Source organism: Chlorocebus sabaeus, chromosome 7, assembly GCF_047675955.1.
Source record: "Chlorocebus sabaeus isolate Y175 chromosome 7, mChlSab1.0.hap1, whole genome shotgun sequence".
Lineage (NCBI taxonomy): Eukaryota > Metazoa > Chordata > Mammalia > Primates > Cercopithecidae > Chlorocebus > Chlorocebus sabaeus.
In genome coordinates this window covers 45,665,955-45,686,633 of record NC_132910.1, presented here as the reverse complement: position 1 = coordinate 45,686,633, position 20,679 = coordinate 45,665,955, and the positions used below count along the sequence as shown (strand labels likewise).

Sequence of the window (20,679 nt, the reverse complement as noted above, 5' to 3'; positions counted from 1 at the left end):
ATTCTAATGATAATTTGTAGAGGATCTGCCATCATTATTACATTTAAGGAGAAGAGTAGCAAACAAAAAGATACTAAGGATAAACGTGGGTGTTACCAATCTTTCAGCCTACATTAGGTTAAAAGCTGTTTACGAAACAGTTTTGCATAAAAAAGATATTACTGAAATAAATATCAAAATACAACTTCTAACATTCCTTTCACCTTTCATAAGAAACTATAAAACTATTGAGTTTATGCTCAGGAATCATACTGCCAGGACTTGAGTTCAGGCTCTACCAAGTTCCTAATAACCTCTCTGAATCTCATTTCACATTAACCTCAATGTCAGTAATACCTATCTTGTAGGATTATTGTGCAAATTAAATGACAGAATGTGAAGCACTTATCACTATGCCTATAATACAACAAGAGCTCAGATATATTCCTCTAATAGTTAACTGTTCAATGAACATAGATTCCAGTGGAAATCTTAATTTTTGGCTTATCCTCAAATCCTTTTGTCTCTGACAATCTGCTGATGAGGTTAAAAATGTTCATTCACCATGAAGAATACCAATTACTCATTTGCATCCTGAGGACATCCAGGAAGTCAGGTGGATGCAATAACTTGATGTGATTTGATCTTCCCTTGTGTACAGAGGTTGTCTTTAGGCACCTTGCTCAATGTCTAGCTCGTAGTAGATGATCAATATTTTGAGGGAATACTGGAATGAATGAAACTGTCTGGCCAAATAGCCTCAAAGTTTATCATAGAACTGAATCACTCACATGGCTCTTCCAGTAGCAACCATTCTGACCTATGGATGACCTAAATTCTAATTTCAACTTCCACCATGGGGCCATATTCCAAGAACTCATATAAAAGTGAAGCAACAACGGATGGATGCTCAGTTGAGGGTACATGGTGTTTACGGCAGTCCCAAAGCTGAATTTAAAAGGGCACACCGCAGGACAATGCATCAATATATATGACATCAAGAATAAAAATGTTAATCCCCTCTGCTTTTCATCTTTTAAAAACTGTCTTTGATGTCACATCAATTTCAACATTGTAACTCACCTGTTTTTTCAGTTATATCTGAATCAGGAGTGTTTGCCCTGCTAACTTCTCCTTCAGCATTCTCTTCTTCAGCACTAAGAGAAATTGGTGAAGAAGGGCCAGGCTGGGAAGGTTGAGGGGTTGCTTCGGGCGCTTCCTCAATCTTATTCCTTTTCTCAAAGCGAAAACGGTCCAGGTTGAAAAGATTCATATTGATAGAAACAACCACCTTGCAGGGATGGGGGCTTTAAATGAACTATCTGCAGGGGAAAAATAAAGAAAGGAAAAGAGACCATGAAAACAATATAAAATACAATGCCACAGCAGTTTATTCCCAAGGCAATAAAGGGCCCGCAAACATGCCAGTGGCTCAGGACTATTATGGCTGCGCTTCATTGTTAGGCCACAACGATTACAAGGTGGACGAGGGGTATCTTTTCAAAATTTCCATTGCTTTTCACTCCCCTTCGTCCGCCTCCCCCGCCCGCCCCTCCTTACTGAAACCACGAGCTGACCCTCGTGCAACCTCCTCTTACCCCAGCACGCGCAGGCACGTTCCCCAGTATAACCCCCTAGCGGGCCTCGCGCCCGCCCACAAAGAGAGGCTCCCTGTGCTACCGTGCCCCCTGCCTCGAGAAAGGACCTGCCAGGGCCCGCGCCTCGACACTGCGGGGACACAAAGGGGCCAAAGAAGGGGAGCGGCGGAGGCCGTGCTGGCGGGCACCCGCCCGGAAGTTGACGCGGCGCGATCCCAGCTGAGAGGAAGCTGATAGGATTAAAAGCACACAGGAAGGTTCAGAGGTGGAGTGTATGCTAAGGCATCTTTTTAATGTTCAATCGCTCGCTTGTTTTTTCTTCCCTCAGTACTTACGATCTTGTAGCCTCAGAGCTATGTAACAAAGGTTGAAAATAAAAAAATAATTCCTGGCGTGGGCCGACGGTAGCCGTGCCGGGACCTTCCAAAACAGCACGGATAAACCTTACGAGCGCGTAATGATGACGCAACACGCAGCCTAGGCTTTTTCTCTCCAAACAACGCGCGAGCCGAAAATGTCTAGGCGCGCGCTGTTGTCATGGTAATTCGTACCCGTCTCTGCCGGCTTGTAAGGGCCAGATTGATCTGTACCTTTGTCTGTCCTGTTAAGTTAGCTACAGAGTTATCAAATAAAACAATAGTAAATAGCATAATGACAAAAAATATATATAATACAATTAGTATATATTGTATGTATTATAATCTGTAGTGTTTCATCTATAATGTAGATAGCATAATAGTAATAATATTGTGCCAAGCATTTTAAGTGTATAATCCCACTCCTTACAAGAAGCCTGTTTACAAAGCAAAGAAACCAAGACCTGCAAATGTATTGGTAATTAGTGAGGGATAAGAAGCCGCTTCAAAGCATTTGAAGTAATTCCTCACTTTCGGCTTGATTATTCTTAGAGTGGAATTCGATTAATTAATTTATTTTAAAAAAATTTTTAATTTTTAATGTTTGCGGGTACATAGTAGGTGCATATTTATGGGGTACATAAGATATTTTGATACAGGCATGCAATGTGTAATAATCATATCAGGGTGAGTGGGGTATCCATCACAAGCGTTTACCCTTTGTGTTTCAAACAATCCAGTTATTTTAGTCATTTAAAAATGTACAATAAACTGGGAACGGCGGCTCACGGCTGAATCCCAGCACTTTGAGGGGCTGAGGCAGGCGAATCACAAGGTGAGGAGTTCGAGACCAGCCTGGCCAACATGGTGAAACCACATCTCTACTAAATATACAAAAAATTAGCCGGGCGTAGTGGCAGGCGCCTGTAATCTCAGCTACTCGGGAGGCTAAGGCAGGAGAATAGCTTGAACCTGAGATGCGGAGATTGCAGTGAGCCGATATCACTTCACTGCACTCCAGACTAGCAACAGAGCAAGACTCCGTCTCAAAAAATAAAAATAAAAATACAATAAATTGTTGTTGACTATAGTCATGCTGTTGTGCTATACTAGATCTTATTCATTCTAACTGTATTTTTGTACCCTTTAACCATGCTCACCGACCACCGAGGCCCTCCGACGCCCCACACTACCCTTCCCAGCCATCTTCTACCCTGTTTCTCATGCCTTCAATTGTTTTAATTTTTTTAGCTCCCAAAATATAATAAATGAGAACATACCAAGTTTGGTTTTCTGTGCCTGTCTTATTTCCTTTAATATAATGACCTCCAGTTCCATCCGTGTTGCAAATGACAGGATCTCATTTTTTTTAATGGCATATATGCACCTCATTTTTCTTACTCATTCACCTGTTAATGGACACTTAAGTTGCTTCCAAATCTTGGCTGTTGTGAATAGTGCTGCAACAAACATGAGAATGCAGATACCATTTCGATATACTGATTTCCTTTCTTTTGCATGTAATTCACCGATCTTGATGGAAATATTACCTTAAAAATATATACTCCTGGCCGGGCGCAGTGGCTCACGCCTGTAATCACAGCACTTTGGGAGGCCGAGGCGGGCGGATCACGAGGTCAGGAGATAGCGACCATCCTGGCTAAGACGGTGAAACCCCGTCTCAACTAAAAATACAAAAAATACGAAAATACAAACAATTAGCTGGGCTGGTGGGGGGTGCCTATAGTCGCAGCTACTGGGGAGGCTGAGACGGGAGAATGGCGTGAACCCGGGAGGCGGAGTTTTCAGTGAGCTGAGATCGTGCCACTGCACTACAGCCTGGGCAACAGAGCGAGACTCCATCTCAGAAAAAACAAACAAACAAACAAAAAGTATACTCCTGGGCTAAGAGCAGTGGCTCACGTCTGTAATCTCAGCACTTTGGGAGTCCAAGGCAGGTGGATCGCTTGAACCCAGAGTTTGGGACCAGCCTGGGCAACATAGTGAGACCCCATCTCTAAAAAAAATACGAACTTATCCAGGCATGATGGCACACGTCTGTAGTCCCAGCTACTTTGGGGGCTGAGGCAGGAGGATCACCTGAGCCTGGGAGGTCGAGGCTACAGCGAGCCATGTTTGCACCACTGCACTCTGGCCTGGGTGATAGAGCAAGACCCTGTCTCAAAAAAACAACTAAGATACACTCCCTTTGTTCCAACATTAGACAAGCAATTTTCTGAGTTATAATTTGATCCTCTGGTTGGCATTTCCCATAAAGAGGAATTGCTACAAATGATCATTCTGCCAGATACATTAGCCATTGTAAACTTAAATTGGCAGTCTGTTTTATAAGTCAGTGTTGTGAATTGTATATTTACAACACATACCCACAGTTTTATCAAGTGCGGGCACATTTGTAAAATCCGGTGTTTGGGCCCATAAAACTCAGGGTCAAAGCCTGAACAATTAGGACTTCCTTTATACCTGTCTTTAGTATTCCATGAAATGCATTAGTTTATGCATGCATATTAAATTATATGATCAGAATATATTTACTTATGGCCAGGCACAGCGGCTCATACCTGTAATTTTAGCACTTTGGGAGACTGAGGTGGGAGGACCACTTGTGGCCAGGAGTTCAAGACCAGCCTGGGCAACAAAGGGAGACTTTGTCTCTCTCTCTTTTTTTTTTTTTTTTTTTTTTGAGACAGGGTCTCAGTCTGTTACCCAGGCTGGAGTTCAGTGGTTCAATTTCGCCTCACTGTGGCCTTGACCTCCCAGGCTCAAGCGATCTTCCCATCTCAGCTTCTCAAGTAGTTGTAACTACAGGTACTTGTCTCCATGCCTGGCTAATTTTTACATTTTTTGTAGAGATGGGATTTTGCCATGTTAGCCTGGCGGTGGGGGTGGGGGGAGGTGGGTTGGGGGCATCAAGGCTGCAGTGAGCCATGATTGAAAGAAAAAGAAAAGAAAAAAATAATGTATTTACTTATAAGTAGTAAATTATTTTTGGTGATGAAGACAATTTGATTCTATTTAGCGAAATCTGAAATTGAAAACAGACTCCTCTAGCTGAATGACCTTTCTAAGTCTTAGTTTCATCATTCTTTAAATGTGATTAACAATAATATTGACTCTTAGAGTGCTTTTCTGCAACAGTACCACCTCTTGACATTATAGCTGGGACAAGATTGAAAATGAACCACATAAATAAAAATACCTAAATATTCAAACATTATAAATATAGCTAACAAAATGTAAAAGTTACGTATGTTCTTCCTATTTTGAAAATACCAGGGAAGCCAAGTTGAATTTAGAATTTCTATTGTGTCAGAATATGGGCTAATGAAAGAGAACTGGTTGGCTCATATATCCTGCCTTCCTAGTGTCACCTTTTCATACTCAATTTGATACTAATGTTATCAGAAATGATATCATAATGGGCCATGTGATTATGCATATAGATGCCCAGCATATGGACACCCAACTCTGGCCCCCAACTAGGGTTACCATATTTGTTTTTTTAAAAAAGGGACGCACAGTTAAATCTGAATTTTAAATAAACAATGGATATATTCTTAGTATACATTTGTCTGATGAAATACTTGGAATTGATACTAAGACATTATTTGTTGTTTATCTGAAACGCAAATTTAACAAGTTGTCTTGTATGTTATTTGGCAAACTTACTGCTCTCCCACTCCTTTGTCACCTCTTGGACCTTGGGGCCTTTTGGCTACATTTTTGCCCTAGGATTATAGATACTGAAAGCACTGTTTGCCCTCGGTAGGGAGGACCTCGGGAAAAGTCACTGTTAGACTTCTTGGGGCTGTGTGAGCAAAGAATTTTAGGGACCAGGTACTCGAATTATTGTCTAAAAGTGAAGGCACAAGTTCTGAATGAACATGTCTTCTTGGTCCCAAAGATTCCTTTAGGGCAATACATAGCAGGAAATAACTAGATTTTGCTCTTTAAAGCACTAGACCAGGATAGGGACCCCTCTTGACCAGTTCTAAGGGTAGGATTTTTCTGCAACCTTCATTGACCTGGGAGAATTATAATGATTCATGATCCGGGTTTTCTTTGAAAGTGAAGTAAAAGTTTAAGGAGATGTGTTAGTTTGCTAGTGCTGATATAGTAACAGCCTGGATGACTGAAATAACAGAAATTTATTTCCTCACGGTTCTGGAGGCTAGATGTCTACTCTCAAGGTGTTGGTGGAGTTAGTTTATTCTGAGAGTCATGAAGGAAAGATCTGTTGCAGACAATAGATGAAATCGGTGAATTAGGCAGGTGTGGTGGCACGTGCCTGTAGCCCCAGCTACTCAGGAGGCTGAGGCAGGAGAATTGCTTGAACCCAGGAGGCAAAGGTTGCAGTGAGCCATATTATGCCACTGCACTCCAGCCTTGGTGACAGAGCGAGATTCCATCTCAAAAAAAAAAAAAAAAAAAAAAAAAAAGAAGTCAATGAAATTAAAGAAATGATAAATATAAGATTCAGAGAAGTGAGAGTGAACCTTTGAATAATAGGTGTAAACAATCATACATACTCATCCACACATGCTAAAAAAAAAAGAAATAATGAAAAACATAATAGAAAATGTTCATGGGCTTTCATTTAGTCTGCAGGTGAAAGAGCTTAATGAAGTCAAGGCAGAATCTATTGAAAGAGACTATACCATAAAAATATCCTGCAGAATTTGTTTTAATTTCAAGAATTTAAAAAATGTCTTGCAAGCATTTTTCAGAAAAAAATCTACAGCCTACAAAGGGAAAGAAATCAAGCAAAAGTTTTTTTGTTAAATGTCAGAAAGTAATGATGCAACATTTATAAGGATTTGGGGAAAAGGATTGTGACTCAATAATTTTCTAGATCACAAATATTCATTTGTGGAAGAAAAAAATTCAAACTTTTAATTTCCTGAAAATATATCTTCCTTAAAATATTCCTAAAGACATAAATCCAGCTGACAATGTCAAAATGAGAATTTCAATATGGTGAATTCATGGTGTGAAAGCATTCTGTTGAGACTAAACACATGACTTAATGATTATAAATATGTTGTGTTAGTCAGCTATTGTTGTATAACAAACTACAAAATTTTAGTTGCATAAAGCAATAAGCTTTTATCTCTCATTTATCTAGTGATTGGCTACTGTGGCTCAACTTCAGACTATAACACCTGCACATAGTAGAGGATCAGTGAATATTTGTTGTGTGAATTAATGATATTAATACCTAGATAAATTGTATAAGCATACAGATAACCACAAATAAAATGTAAGGCAAACTACCATTCAAGTGATATATGTCACAAAAGTACAACATAAATCAGAGTTCATAAATCTCAGAAAAGAGGTGACAGATCTCAAGAAAGGAAGAGAAAAAAAATATATATTTTAGAAATGGAGATGAAAGTAGACCTAACAGATAGATAGGTAAACATAACAGATGATGCCTTTAGAGAAATATAGGGTGGAAAGGGAAAATACTTTAAAAATAGAAATAGAAAGGTAAATAGATTGAAAAAAATAATTATTGAAGATAAACAAAGAAGATCCAATATAATTATAATAGGAGTTATTACAGAAGAAAACCAAAGCAAAGGAGTAGAATAACTAAAAACTATAATTCAAAAAAAAAGTCCTGAAAACTATAAGGATTTAAAACTATATATTGAAAGAACACATCATTTAGCTAAGCATACCAACACGATGGCCAACCCTAAGACATTTCTATTAAAATTTAGATTTTAAAGGAAAATAAAAAAGTTTCTTGGACATCTAGGATTTAAAATAATAAAATGTGATCCAAGAATTTTATATCAAGCAAAAGTGCCTTCCAAATATAAAGGCACACACTACTATCAGGTAAAATTCTGCAGATATTGTTTCCATGAGTACTACTGAGGTATCTATCAGAGAATAAGCTTCGCCAAACTGAAATGTCTATAGAGACAATGTTGTAAGGATAGGTATAGAGCATTAACTACGTAGTTACTTGCAGAACAAAGATAATATGATGTTTAAAAGAAAGAGAATACAGTTTATAATGGTTATATGATCTGTCAAGGTTCACCTCCTAAAAGGCAAAGAATGACAGGAACATATGAAAAAAATGTTTAAGTGGTTTTCAGTAAAACAGTTGAAGTGTATTTAGTGTTGCTATTCTGAGACCAGTGTGTGTATATTGTTGGGTACAGCAAATTAATAATTATATTCTAATTCTATTCTTTCTTTTTTTTTTTTTTTTTGAGAACCACAATTCTCAGAGTAGAAGAAAGGAAATAGAGATGTAATAGAGAGGTTATAGTACACATCCTAGAGTGCAAGTGGAATGGTGTTTTATTTAAATTGGAAATATCAATATGAATTTATGAGATTTGATACACACACAGACACAGTGTGTGTTTGTTTCCCATCTTTGTCCACTGAAAAGCCCTAGGAAGTGACTAGCCCAGTACACAGCCCTAGCACCATGATCATACTCTTTGAATATCATTTACTGCTAACAGAAACCTGGACTTCTTGGAAAAAGAGCAGATTACAGTATGCAATGGAAAATGCACAAGGTGAGACTGAAATATCTTCCTATACCAAAAAGCAAGGAAATTATCAAAGGCCATTAATATCATGTCAAAAGGATTCAGAGGTCAACTTGAGGTTCCTATGGGCCAAAGATGGGGCAGTTTGAGCTTCAATGTGATTAAAAATTGCAGTGATTTGAAAGCCATCAAATACGTTGTAATCCAGGAGTTCTTACTGATTTTTTCTTTAAACTGGTTGACTTTGGAGGGTGAAAGGAAAACAATTTATTATCATGAAAACTGATAAACAGATGGAAAGAATCAAGCTTTATCCTGTCTTTACTCTTTGAAGGCTTCTACCAGGTAATTGAAGAAGAGGTAAGGGAAAGTGTTTTTTTATAAAAGTATTCCAACTAGTAAATGAGAAAAAAAGTATAAATTGGAATTACTTAGCAAGCCTGGCTCATTTACAAAATCATGAGATAGGATAAAATGGCTATTGTTCTAAGCCATTAAATTTTGGGAGTGGTTTGTCATGCAGTATTAGATAATTGAAACATATCCAAATATTTTCTACATTTTTGTCTTGAGTGTAACAATTCTTCCAGTTAAAATTAAAATGTTTTCTTTTTTTCTATCTTAAAATCCCCATACTCAAAAACTGCCTGAAAATCTTATGCTCTTTTTGTCAAGTTTTGAGTAGTTCAGTCTAGAAATCATCTTTTAATATACTTTGTGTCCTCATACTTTATCTTCTTTTGCATAAAAATTATTTCCCACAATAGTGTCTAATTCTTCTTTCTCAGGAGTATAAATGAGATTAAAGGCATCTCTTCTTTAGAAATAGCTACTGAATCATAGAAAAGCATCATTATTTCTAATTTTTGTTAAAGGACTTTATGGGATTAAACATGGCCATTAAGAGAAACTTCCTAAAATACAGACCATAAAACAGAATTTTGTCAGCAGGGCAACTCAAATGTGGTTAGAATAAAATATTGCTTAAAGGGTCCCTATGGGGATAGAATTCACCTTTCTTTTATTCTTTTTCTGTTCTTTTATTATTATTTTAGACAGGGTCTCACTCTGTCACCCAGGCTGGAGTGCAGTGATCATGGCTCACTGTAGCCTCGATCTTCCCAGACTCAGGAGCTCCTCCCATCTCAGCCCCCTGAGTAGCTGGGACTAATGTTGCACACCACCACACCCAGCTAATTTTTGTATTTTTTTCTAGACATGGTGTCTCACTGTGCTGCCCTGGTTGGCTTTGAACTCCTGGACTCAAGCAATCCTCCCACCTCAACCATACAAAGTGTTGGGCTTATAGACCACCATGCCCTACAGAATTCACCGTTTAAATTAAAATACTTATGTATGGCTGCAAAAATCATATTAATTACCTGTTGGTTTTAAATGGGCTCAGTGAAAATGTTTGATAGAATCCTCAAATTTCTTAAACAGGAGAAAAGACTGTGGGAATTTTACTGTGATTTCTTTTTGCTTCATACTTACCAAAATAAAACCATGAAGCAGTTTGAGGAAGCAGCAGCCCTTCCAAAATTGAACTGAGTTGATTAAGAAACCAAACAAAAAAACGAACAGCAACAGAGATTAAAAATGAGATTTGTAAACTTGGATTCTTTCTTAACTTGATATCTTAGAAATGTAAACCACACCTAGTTGGTAATGGAAACTTGTGTAAACTAACCTTATCTCCCACACGTGAATATAAAATGGAAAAGACAAGATGCCAAGTCATAAAACTAAAAATCTTTCTTCCTTGGTAACAAGAAAGTAAGCCAAATATTACCAATTGGTAAGCAAATACTTCTTTAAGTAATGATTCTTAATTTGGGAAGGTAGAGGGCATGGTTATAAACCTCTTTTAGGAACCCAGATTTTTAAAAGTCACAAACCCCTTCCAAAAAAAAAAAAGCTACATATGCACATGACAGGTGGCACATAATTTCAGGGGGCTCATGGAACCCTAGTGCTCTGTGAGCTTCACATTAAGAAATTCTGACAAAGATGTCCACAATCCTCATAACTCTGGTAGAATTCATGGTGATTACATCCACATATGTGCCTTCTTAAACTTAAAACTTCTAGCAACTATCATTACCAATTTAGGAAACTGAAAAATACTGAAAATTTTCATACTTTTGGTTTGGTAACTATCTGCCATGTTTTGCTAACTAACATAATTTGTTTTCTTAAAAAAAAGTAGGATTTAAATTCTAAATAAATTACATCATGCTTGATTTTTTAGAACTTGAAGAACAAATTCCATATTGTAACTCTTTTTTTTTTTGAAATGGAGTCTTACTCTGTCGCCCAGGCTGGGGTGCAGTGGCGTGATCTTGGCTCACTGCAACCTCTACCTCCCAGATTCAAGCAATTCTCCTGCCTCAGCCTCCCGAGTAGCTGGGATTACAGGCATGTGCCACCACACCCAGCTAATTCTTTTTGTATTTTTGGTAGAGACAAGGTTTCACCATATTGGCCAGGCTTGTCTGGAACTCCCGACCTTGTGATCCGCCCACCTTGGTCTCTCAAAGTGCTGGGATTACAGGCATAAGCCACCACGCCTGGCCTGTATCTCTTCTTCACCTGATTTTTAAATCCTATGTTTTCCCTTCTTTTTTCTGCTTATGCATATCTTAAATTTTCAGGATACTCTCAACTGGCAAGTTGAGTTCATGCTGACATATACACAGGATTTTACATTTTCTCTTCTAGTGGCCTTGCAATTCAGTTTCCTCATTATGTTATATAGTCACTTTTTTTTTTTTTTTTTTTTTTTTTTTTTTTTTTTTTTTTTTTTTGAGGCAGTCTTGCTCTGCTGCCCAGGCTGGAGTGCAATGGCATGATCTCGGCTGGGCTCACTGCAATTCTGCCTCCCAAGTTCAAGCGATTCTTCTGCCTCAGCCTTCTGAGTAGCTGGGACTACAGGTACATGCCACCATGCCCAGCTAATTTCTGCATTATTAGTAGTGACAGCGTTTTGCCATGTTGCCCAGGCTGGTCTTGAACACCTGAGCTCAGGCAATCAGCACACCTCAGCCTTCCAAAGTACTAGGATTATGAGCTTGAGCCATCACGCCCTTCCTTTATAGTCACCATTTTGTTGTACGTACCCACAATGTCAGGATCGTGTTTGATACTTTGAGTCATTAAATTCATATATCTATATCCAAATTTCATCACATGGGTACTTGTAGTATTTATCTTTGTTGTAGTAACCCTTATCTTGAAAATTATCCTCTTATATGTGTCATTTTGCAAAAGTCAGGTTTCACAATATATTTAACTCAAACAGGATCACTGTAATCACCCTAATCCTGTACATATACATTTTTTCTTCTTGAAATGGTCTTTACAAAAAGATTCCAAGAGAAAACAAATTATTTCTTTTTCCAGTCATTTAAAATTCTACAAACATTAAACGTAATTCAAAATTCTCTTACTGCCATATCTACTTAGATGTAATCAAATCACAGTTCTGGGAATAAGTTACATGTTAACATTTTACATTTTTTGCACAATGTATGTCGTCTAGACTGTTCCTACTTAGGTATTTGCTAATAGTGTAAATGCCTTATGTTGTACATGTCTGTTCTCTTGAAGGTGGAAGTATTACTGAATCAAAAACATGGGCTTCCACAAATGATCATAAAATGACACATTATAGTCAGCTATAATGAGGAAAATGAACTCTTAAGAAAGTAATTTCAGTGTGAGGTCCCACGATCATTCCCTGGCACCTCCACAAAAAAAAAAAAAAAAAAAAAAAAAAATGTAATTTCTAAATTACAAAGTCATTATGAAATTAGAGATACCTGAGTGCAAATCCCGTGTCTTCTGTCTACTAGCTGTGTGATATTCTCTCAATTCCCTCATCTGTAATATTGGGAAAATAGTACCTATGCTAAAGGATTTCTGTGAATTAAATTTGAAATAATTCATGCTTAGGGCCGGGACTGGCATATAGCTAGGACTACCTAAATAATTCTTATTTTTAGAGTGGAATTTTTTCTTACTTAGGAATTAAGCTCCCAGAAAGCAAATAAAGTGGAAAAAAAAAACCTTTTAATTAAAATTCTCCTTGTATATATTGTATACTTGAAAATTGTTGAGAGTAGATTTTTAAGTGTTTTTACCACAAAGCAATGCTAAATATGTGAAGTGATGCATATGTTAATAAGCTTGATTAGCCATTCCACAATATATTAATATGTCAAAACATCATGTTGTATACCATAAATATATACAATTTTTGCCAATTTAAAAACTAAAGTTTTTTTAGTTTTTTAAAAAACTAAAAGTTACTCTTGCAAATTTCATAAATCAGTTATAAATTACAGTGTACATAGATTTGTATATGGTGCCTAACTCCCATTAATTAATTTAATCTTTATTCCGGGCCTACTCTGTGCCAAGGACTATAAGAGATGCTGAGACATGTAAGAATAAACAAGACTTAGGAGATTCCTCTCCTCAGATAGCTCAGTCAGTGAGAAGACCTTAAATTACAAAATAGCACAAAATATGCTATGATAGTGGAAGTATAGTGCTAGAGCACTCTTACAATTTTTGTAGAAGCAGCCAGGGAAAAGTGACAGCTGAGTTATGAAAGATGAGTAGAAGTAAACCAGTAGAGAAGGTAAAATAGAGACAAGGAGAGAAGAGGCTGAAGTACTTAAGAGGTTATGTAGCCTAGCGAACAATACATTCTTGGTTTCTTGACCCCAAGAAACGAAAGGGCAAGATCTCTGCTTTTGCTTTCTTTGGGCAGACGTGCAGAGAAGAACATAAGAAGAAAAACCCAGAAGTCCTTGTCAATTTTGCAGAATTTTCCAAGAAGTGCTCCGAGAGGTGGAAGACGATGTCTGGGAAAGAGAAGTCTAAATTCGATGAAACGGCCAAGGTGGATAAAGAACGCTATGATTGGAAAATGAAGGATTATGGACCAGCTAAGAGAGGCAAGAAGGAGAAGGAACCTAATGCCCCCAAAGGCCACCTTCTGGGTTCTTCCTATTCTGTTCAGAATTCCTCCCCAAGATCAAATCCACAAACCTTGGCATCTCTATTGGAGATGTGGCAAGAAAAGCTGGGTGAGATGTGGAATAACTTAAATGACAGCAGCCTTACATCACTAAGGCAGCCAAGCTGAAGGAGAAGTATGTGAGAAGGATGTTGCTGACTATAAGTATAAAGGAAAGTTTGATGGTGCAAAGGGTCCTGCTAAAATTGCCTGGAAAGAGGTGGAAGAGGAAGATGAAGAAGACAAGAAGGAAGAAGAGGAGGAGGATGAATTAAAAAAAAACTGCTTATCTGTAAAAAAAAAAAAAAAAGAGAGAGAGAGGCTATGTAAAGGAGTTTGTACTTAATCCTCAGGGTGGGGGAAAATATCAATAGTTTTTTAGGCAGCTATAGTTAAGTTGACTAATGTTGTACAAATATTAATTTGGAATGCAGAGCAACTGAAGGCCTCTTTTTACAGAAAAAATGACAGTTAACACATGTAGAGAGAAATGATTGGCAAACCACTGCTTTGCCCCTTTAAAATAATAATTTGGGCAAGGATCATTAATGGATGGCAAAATTCATGGGTGAAAGGATGGTGGGGAACAAGACAGTCACACGAAGGTCTTCAAGTTTTCATCCCACAGATGATTTACTAATTACGAAGAGAATCCTTACAATGGAGAGATCCAGCAAACTTGACATTATATGCCTCCTGATGCAATGCAGCAACAAGTTGTTATGGGATGAAGTGTGTATCTCTAAAATCTGTATGTCGAAGTCCTAACCCAGTTCCTCAGAATGTGACTATATTTGGAGGCAGTGCCTTTAAAGAGGTAATGAAGAAAAAATGAGATCATATGGGTAGACCCTAATTCAATATGATTGGTGTCCTTATCAGAAGAGGAGATTAGGGGCTGGGCATGGTGGCTCACGCCTGTAATCCTAACACTTTGAGAGGCCAAGGTGGGCAGATCACTTAAGGTCAGGAGTTTGAGACCAGCCTGGCCAACATGGTGAAACCCCGTCTAATAAAAATTTAAAACTTAGATGGGAATGGTGACATGCACCTGTAGTCCCAGCTACTGGGGAGGCTGAGGCAGGAGAATCGCTTGAACCCAGGAGGTGGAAGTTGCAGTAAGCCAAGATCACGCCATTGCAGGCCAGCCTGGGCAATGCAGCAAGACTCCATCTCGGAAAAAAAAAAAAAAAAAAAGGAGGCAATTAGGACACAGACTTACCCAGAGGAAAGATCATGTGAAATGTGAAGCCACCAGAAGATCTCCATCTACAAGCCAAAGAGAAGCCCTCAGAAGGTGCCAAGCCAGACAACCCCTTGATCTTAGGCTTCCGGCCTCCAGAATTGTGAGATAGTAAGTTTTTGCTGTTTAAACCACCCAATCTGTGGAACTTTGTTAGGGCATCTCTACCAAACTACTACAGAAGTACTGACTGTTGTAAAATTTTTTGCCAAAAATATTTTGAATAACCTAGTTAGGTCTCTATCTTACTTCCAATCTACAGGAAATACAAGAGATATAAGTATAAGTTAAATAACATAATAAAGGAGCAATCAGGCCAGGTGTAGTGGCTCATGCCTGTAATCCGGGCACTTTGGGAGGCTGAGGCTGTTGGATCGCTTGAGCCCAGGAACTCAAGGTCAACCTGGGCAATATAGCAAGACCTTGTCTCTACAAAAAGATTACAAAAATTAGCTGGGCGTGGTGGTGTGTGCCTGTAGTCCCAGCTACTTTGGAGGCTGAGCTGGGAAGATCTCTTGAGCACAGGAGGCAGAGGTTGCAGTGAGCCAAGATTGTGCCATTGCACTCCAGCCTGCAGGATGGAGCCAGAACCTGTCTCAAAAAGAAAAAGAAAAGGAATAAGACAAAATCAGAATGTGGCACATTTTATGACAGCTAAACTGAACTTGTCAAACAAGGCAAGGTTTGAAAAACATAAACAAATAAATGTTGGAAGCAAGGGCTATTCTAAATGAAAAGACATTAAAGAAATCTAATAACCAAACACCATATATAGACATTTACTGGAGTCTACATGGGAGAAGGAGGATATTTTTATAATGTAAAAACATTTTTGGGACAATTGGAGAAATTTAAATATAGTTTGTATGTTAAGTGATATTATGGAATTATTGTTCATATGCACAGGTGTAATGATGGTACTATGCTTATGTAAGAGAATGTCTTTATCTAGATATTCATGTTGAAACATTTAGGGGTAGAGAGATTGCCAAAGTTACTTTCAAAGAGTTTAGCAGGCTGGGTGCGGTGGCTCACACCTGTAATCCCAGCACTTTGGGAGGCCAAGGAGGGTGGATTATTTGAGGTCAGGAGTTGGAGACCAGCCTGGTCAACACAGTGAAACACCATCTCTACTAAAAATACAAAAAATTTAGCTGGGCATGGTGGCATGCGCCTGTAATCCCAGCTACACGGGAGGCTGTGGCTTGAGAATTGCTTGAACCCCGGGGGCGGAGGTTGCAGTGAGCTGAGATCGCGCCACTGCATTCCAGCCTGGGTGAAGAGTGACTCAACAAACAAACAAACACCACCACCACCACAACACCCTCCCCCACAAAAAACCCAAAGAGTTTAGGGGAAAAAATTTACAGATATATATATGGAGAAAAAGGGGCATAAAGCACATTTAGCAAAATGTTAAATGGTGAATCTGAGAGATATGTGGGAGCCAATCATATTATTTTTCAACTTTTCAAATAATTTTATTGGAAAAAAAACCAAACAAATGACAGACCAAAGGCCACCTAAAGTGGAGAGAGAATACCATTGTAATATTCCAAGGGAAACATGACAGTTATCTAGACTAGGGTAGTGCTAATGAAGATGGAGAGAAGAAGATAAATTTGGAAACAAATTCTTAAAATAGAATTGATGGGATTTGCTGACAGTTTGAGATGTCATAGGGGGCACTGATTATGAGGAGAGGAGAATTCTGGAATGGACAACGATGTAGGTGGATGATGGTTCTCCTGAGATAGGAAATAAAAGTGGAGGAGGAGCTACCTTGGGGGAGATGATGAAATAAACTTTGGACAATAATAACCATCACTCAGGATTTCCAGACCTACAAAGCTGTCATGATAACCACATTGTGGTGAGGACCTGCTTTGAAGGTCACTAATTTTTCCCTAGATGATGCTTTAGTGTAGTTTTTTTTTTTTTTTTGAAACCCAGTCTCACCCTGTCTCACTCTGTTGCCCGGGCTGGAGTGCAGTGGTGCGCTCTCAGCTCACTGCAGCCTCACCTCCCAGGTTCAAGTGATTCTCCTGCCTCAGCCTCTGAAGTAGCTGGGGTTACAGGCGCCCACCACCACTCCCAGCTATTTTGGGGTTTTTTTTTGTATTTTTAGTAGAGACAAGGTTTCACCATATTGGCTAGGCTGGTCTCAAACTCCTGACCTCAGGTGATCCACCCGCCTCAGCCTCCCACAGTGCTGGGATTACATGCATGAGCCACTGCACCTGGCCTTAATGTAGTTTTGTAAGACCAAGAACTATGCTGGGCACTTACAAATACATTGCATATATGGTCCTAATAGAGTCCAATGAAGTAACTACTTGGCATATATATATATATTTTTCTCAGCCCTGGTTCCTCACTGTAAAGCAGGGATAATACTTACATAAATACTTACTATAATAAGTTCAGGAAATCAGGAATTGTATTGTTTCCCAGGTGCCTACTATTCTATCTTTCTGTGTAGTAAGTGCTTAATAAATATATGTTGATTTAGCTACAACAATCTCTGAAATTTCCCCATATTCACCCTTCATTTTACCAGTAGACAGGCTTGTGCTATGACTAGTTACAACAAAGCTATCGATTTGTCCGTGTCCTAAGAATCCAGGATAAAATAATGGAGTATATTAAGTTTATAAAAGACATCTATAATTTCATTAAACCCTGACTGTAATCATGACAATGTTATTTCTTCAGTTATAGATGAAGAAATCGACTCTTGGAAAGTTTACATGGCAGTAACTTAGCCCATGTTTTAGCTAGTAAGAAAGAAGTGGAACTAAGACTGGAAAATAAACATAAGCTGTTTCCAACTGCCCCAGGGTGCTGTAGAAAATGCTGGGTTTGAAAATTATGGAAGAAGAAATGAAATAACTGTGAATTATACATAATGCTAGACATTGCTTCAGGTAATGTACCATGATGCTCGACACAGGCCTCCAGTTTCTAAATATTCCTAAAATAAATATTTTTATAATGTAAAAAAACATTGTTGGGACAATTGGAGGAATTTAAATAACGTTTCTATGTTAGATGACATTATGGAATTATTGTTCATATGCTTAGGTGTAACAATGGTACTATGTTTATGTAGGGGACTATCCTTACATTGCTGTGCAGAGATTGAAATTCATGAGAGGTGAGGGTGCTGTATGTGCATGCCTGCATAGACACCACATTTCACTGGTGATTAAATTAGAATAGTAAACATTTCAATTTATGTCCTAAGACAAATTTAAACCTAAGTCTTTAGAGAGGGAGAAACAGGTTAGTAACCCATCACAACTCTAACTCAACATCGGTTTAGTTTGTTGTCAGATTATCACAATTTTAAAGGTGTCTAAGGATAACATGATAAATAGATCATCTTAAGGCACATGTCAAAAGATCACAAAATTAATGCAATTTTTTTCTTTTTTTTTTTTTGAGACAGAATCTCACTCCCTCACCCAGATTGGAGTGCAGTGGTGCTATCTTGGCTCACTGGAACCTCTGTCTCCTGGGTTCAAGCGATCCTTGTGCCTCAGTCTCCCTAGTAGCTGGGAGTACAGGCATACGTCACTATGCAAGGCTAATTTTTGTATTTTTAGTAGAGATGGTGTTTCACCACGTTGGCCAAGCTGGTCTCAAACTCCTGAGATCGAGTGATCCACCTGCCTCTGCCTCCCAAAGTGCTGGGATTACAGATGTGAGCTACCACGCGCCAGGTCCAAAATATTTTATAAGTTCTACATGTTCAGAGTTTGGCTTCATTTGAAATTTCTGTAGCAGACTTGTTGTCTGCTGTTAATATATCTCTGAGACTTACTGGAAAAGCACTTTTGAGTTAATTATACCAAAAGGAATACCTTATTTTTGTGAATTATAAATGACTTATACTGTATTAGAAGTAATACCAAAGTTGTCTCAGAATGATAGATATTGGCCGGTAACTTTTATACTTAGGCAAATTAGAATAATGTAAAGAATTTATAGAAGTGCCTCTATTCAGAAATCTCACTGGTGTACCTAAAATACCCACCATTAAAATTCTGTTAGTGCTAAGCATTGCCCTGGTTTCAGATGTTACTTTAAAAAAAGTAAGCGCTCCTAGCAAGTCTCAGCTAAATGCTTCATTGTGTCTTTCATTCATTCATGTTTATTCCCTTATTCATATACAGTTTTTTTTAATGAAACATGCTTTTTGGTGTATAATATGCATACAGTAAAATTTACCTTTTTTAGGTGAACAGTTTGATGAGTTTTGAAAAATATATATGATCATATAACCACCACTGCCCCTGAGATATATCACCCCTGAGATATATCCCCGAGACATATATCTATATCAAGAGGGTAGTATATCATCCTCTTGTCTTATCATCAGTCTTCTCCCCTCCTTCCCCAGTCCCTGCTAGCCACTGATTTGATTTATGTTTCAGTAGATTGATTGAGACATGGCCTCACTATGTTGTCCAGGCTGGTGTGCAGTGACTATTCACAAGCTCCATCATAGCAGACTGTGGCCTCCAATGATCCTCCTGCCTCAGCCTCCTGAGTAGGTGGGAATAGAGGCACTCATCACCACGCCCAGCAGTTTTATGTCTGATAGGCTAGTTACAATGCTAGGTGCTAGGGATACCAAGACAATAAGATCTAGTCCCTGTAGAGAAGGAGTTTGTCATTAAGTAAGGAGACAGACTTGTTAACAGAATATTACCACAGAGTAAATGCTATTACAAAGGTATGAATGACGTACTTTGGTAGCACAAAAGGCATACAACTAACTGTGTAAATTGAGAATGCCTCATTAAGGAGATGGTTATTCAGCTGGGTCCTGAAAGGATGCGTTGAAATAGGACAAACAAAGAAGGTGGGATAAGACTTTCCAACTGGAACCAGTATCTGCACATAGACATTCAGTTATGAATGTTTCTGTGTCTTCTGAAAAGGAGATGAAGATGAGTGTGAAATCTATCTGTCTAAGGTGTAAGTAATAAACTGCTAACATTCTGGCCCTCATAAATTCGTGCCCCAATTTTAAACTTCTAGACTCACCTGTATGCCTGAGCTAAAGGCATACTCTGTTATTAATGCTTCAGCAGCTATTTCTGCCATGTGTCTTTGCAGTTTAAATTTAATTTTTAATTACGTGATGAAAGGCTCGAGTTTGAATCATCACCAAACCAGTGAGCAAAGTAATGGAATTTGAAGCATCGACAAATAGGCAGGAAGCCTCTGTATTGGGGAAAATTAATTGTGTTCTCTCTAGTGTGATGTTCAGTTATGACCCTCCCCAACCAACTCCATCCATACTGAACTTTTGCTTCTTCCATGCAACACTCTCACCCTTTAAACATATGCCGTTCTCTTCTTTGAAGGTGAATGGCACTCTTCTTTGAAGGTGGTTTATTTCCACCCACCTTCACCCAGCTGATTGTCTTTCATGTCCTTCCTCAGCCATTCTCAGTGTTCAGAGAGTACAGTGTTTTCCTATTGTGTGTCCTTATCACTGTGTCATAATTGCTTGTATAATTTTCTGTCACCCCCATAGACTCTAAGCTCTGTGACAGCCTATTGAAATGCTTTTTTGAAACATGCTCTATAAATATTCTGGGAACGAAGGAATGAATAACTTGAGTTCAGACTTAAATTTACACAATTTAACTGGATTAAATGAGAAATAATTTGGAAATGTATAAACGTACTTTGAACAATTTGGTATACAAACACCTTTGATATTTAGGGCTGAGTTTGGGGATTAAATTATAAGGAAGAACAGAGATCAAAATGTAATTGGTTAAACGTAAATCTTTTGTAAAAATTCTGGGAAATGCATATTAACAGCATAACCCCATATCTATTTTTGTAATATTTGGCTTACATAAGTTATGTTATTTAAGTGCATTTATCCATTTGATGAAGGATTTCAAAA

At 38.3% G+C, this 20,679-nt stretch overlaps 1 protein-coding gene and 1 pseudogene across 2 annotated transcripts in view; one reads left to right on the top strand and one right to left on the bottom strand.

Annotated features, from left to right (window-relative positions):
• SMARCAD1 (SNF2 related chromatin remodeling ATPase with DExD box 1) overlaps window positions 1–2,040 on the bottom strand; it is an 84,011-nt gene extending 81,971 nt beyond the window's left edge. The window contains exons 1-2 of one of the 2 annotated variants that reach the window (XM_007999287.3): window positions 1,913–2,040; window positions 1,063–1,301 (exon numbers count right to left, since the gene is read on the bottom strand). In XM_007999287.3, coding sequence (XP_007997478.3) covers window positions 1,063–1,252 — 190 coding nt within the window. In that variant the 5' untranslated portion in view covers window positions 1,253–1,301; window positions 1,913–2,040. Of the gene's footprint in view, window positions 1–1,062; window positions 1,302–1,577; window positions 1,785–1,912 lie in introns of those variants that run through there. The other variant, XM_007999288.3, reaches the window with a different exon arrangement.
• A 6,371-nt stretch (window positions 2,041–8,411) lies between these two features.
• Window positions 8,412–13,850, top strand: LOC103236692 (high mobility group protein B3 pseudogene; annotated as a pseudogene).
• The last annotated feature ends 6,829 nt before the right edge of the window (window positions 13,851–20,679 follow it).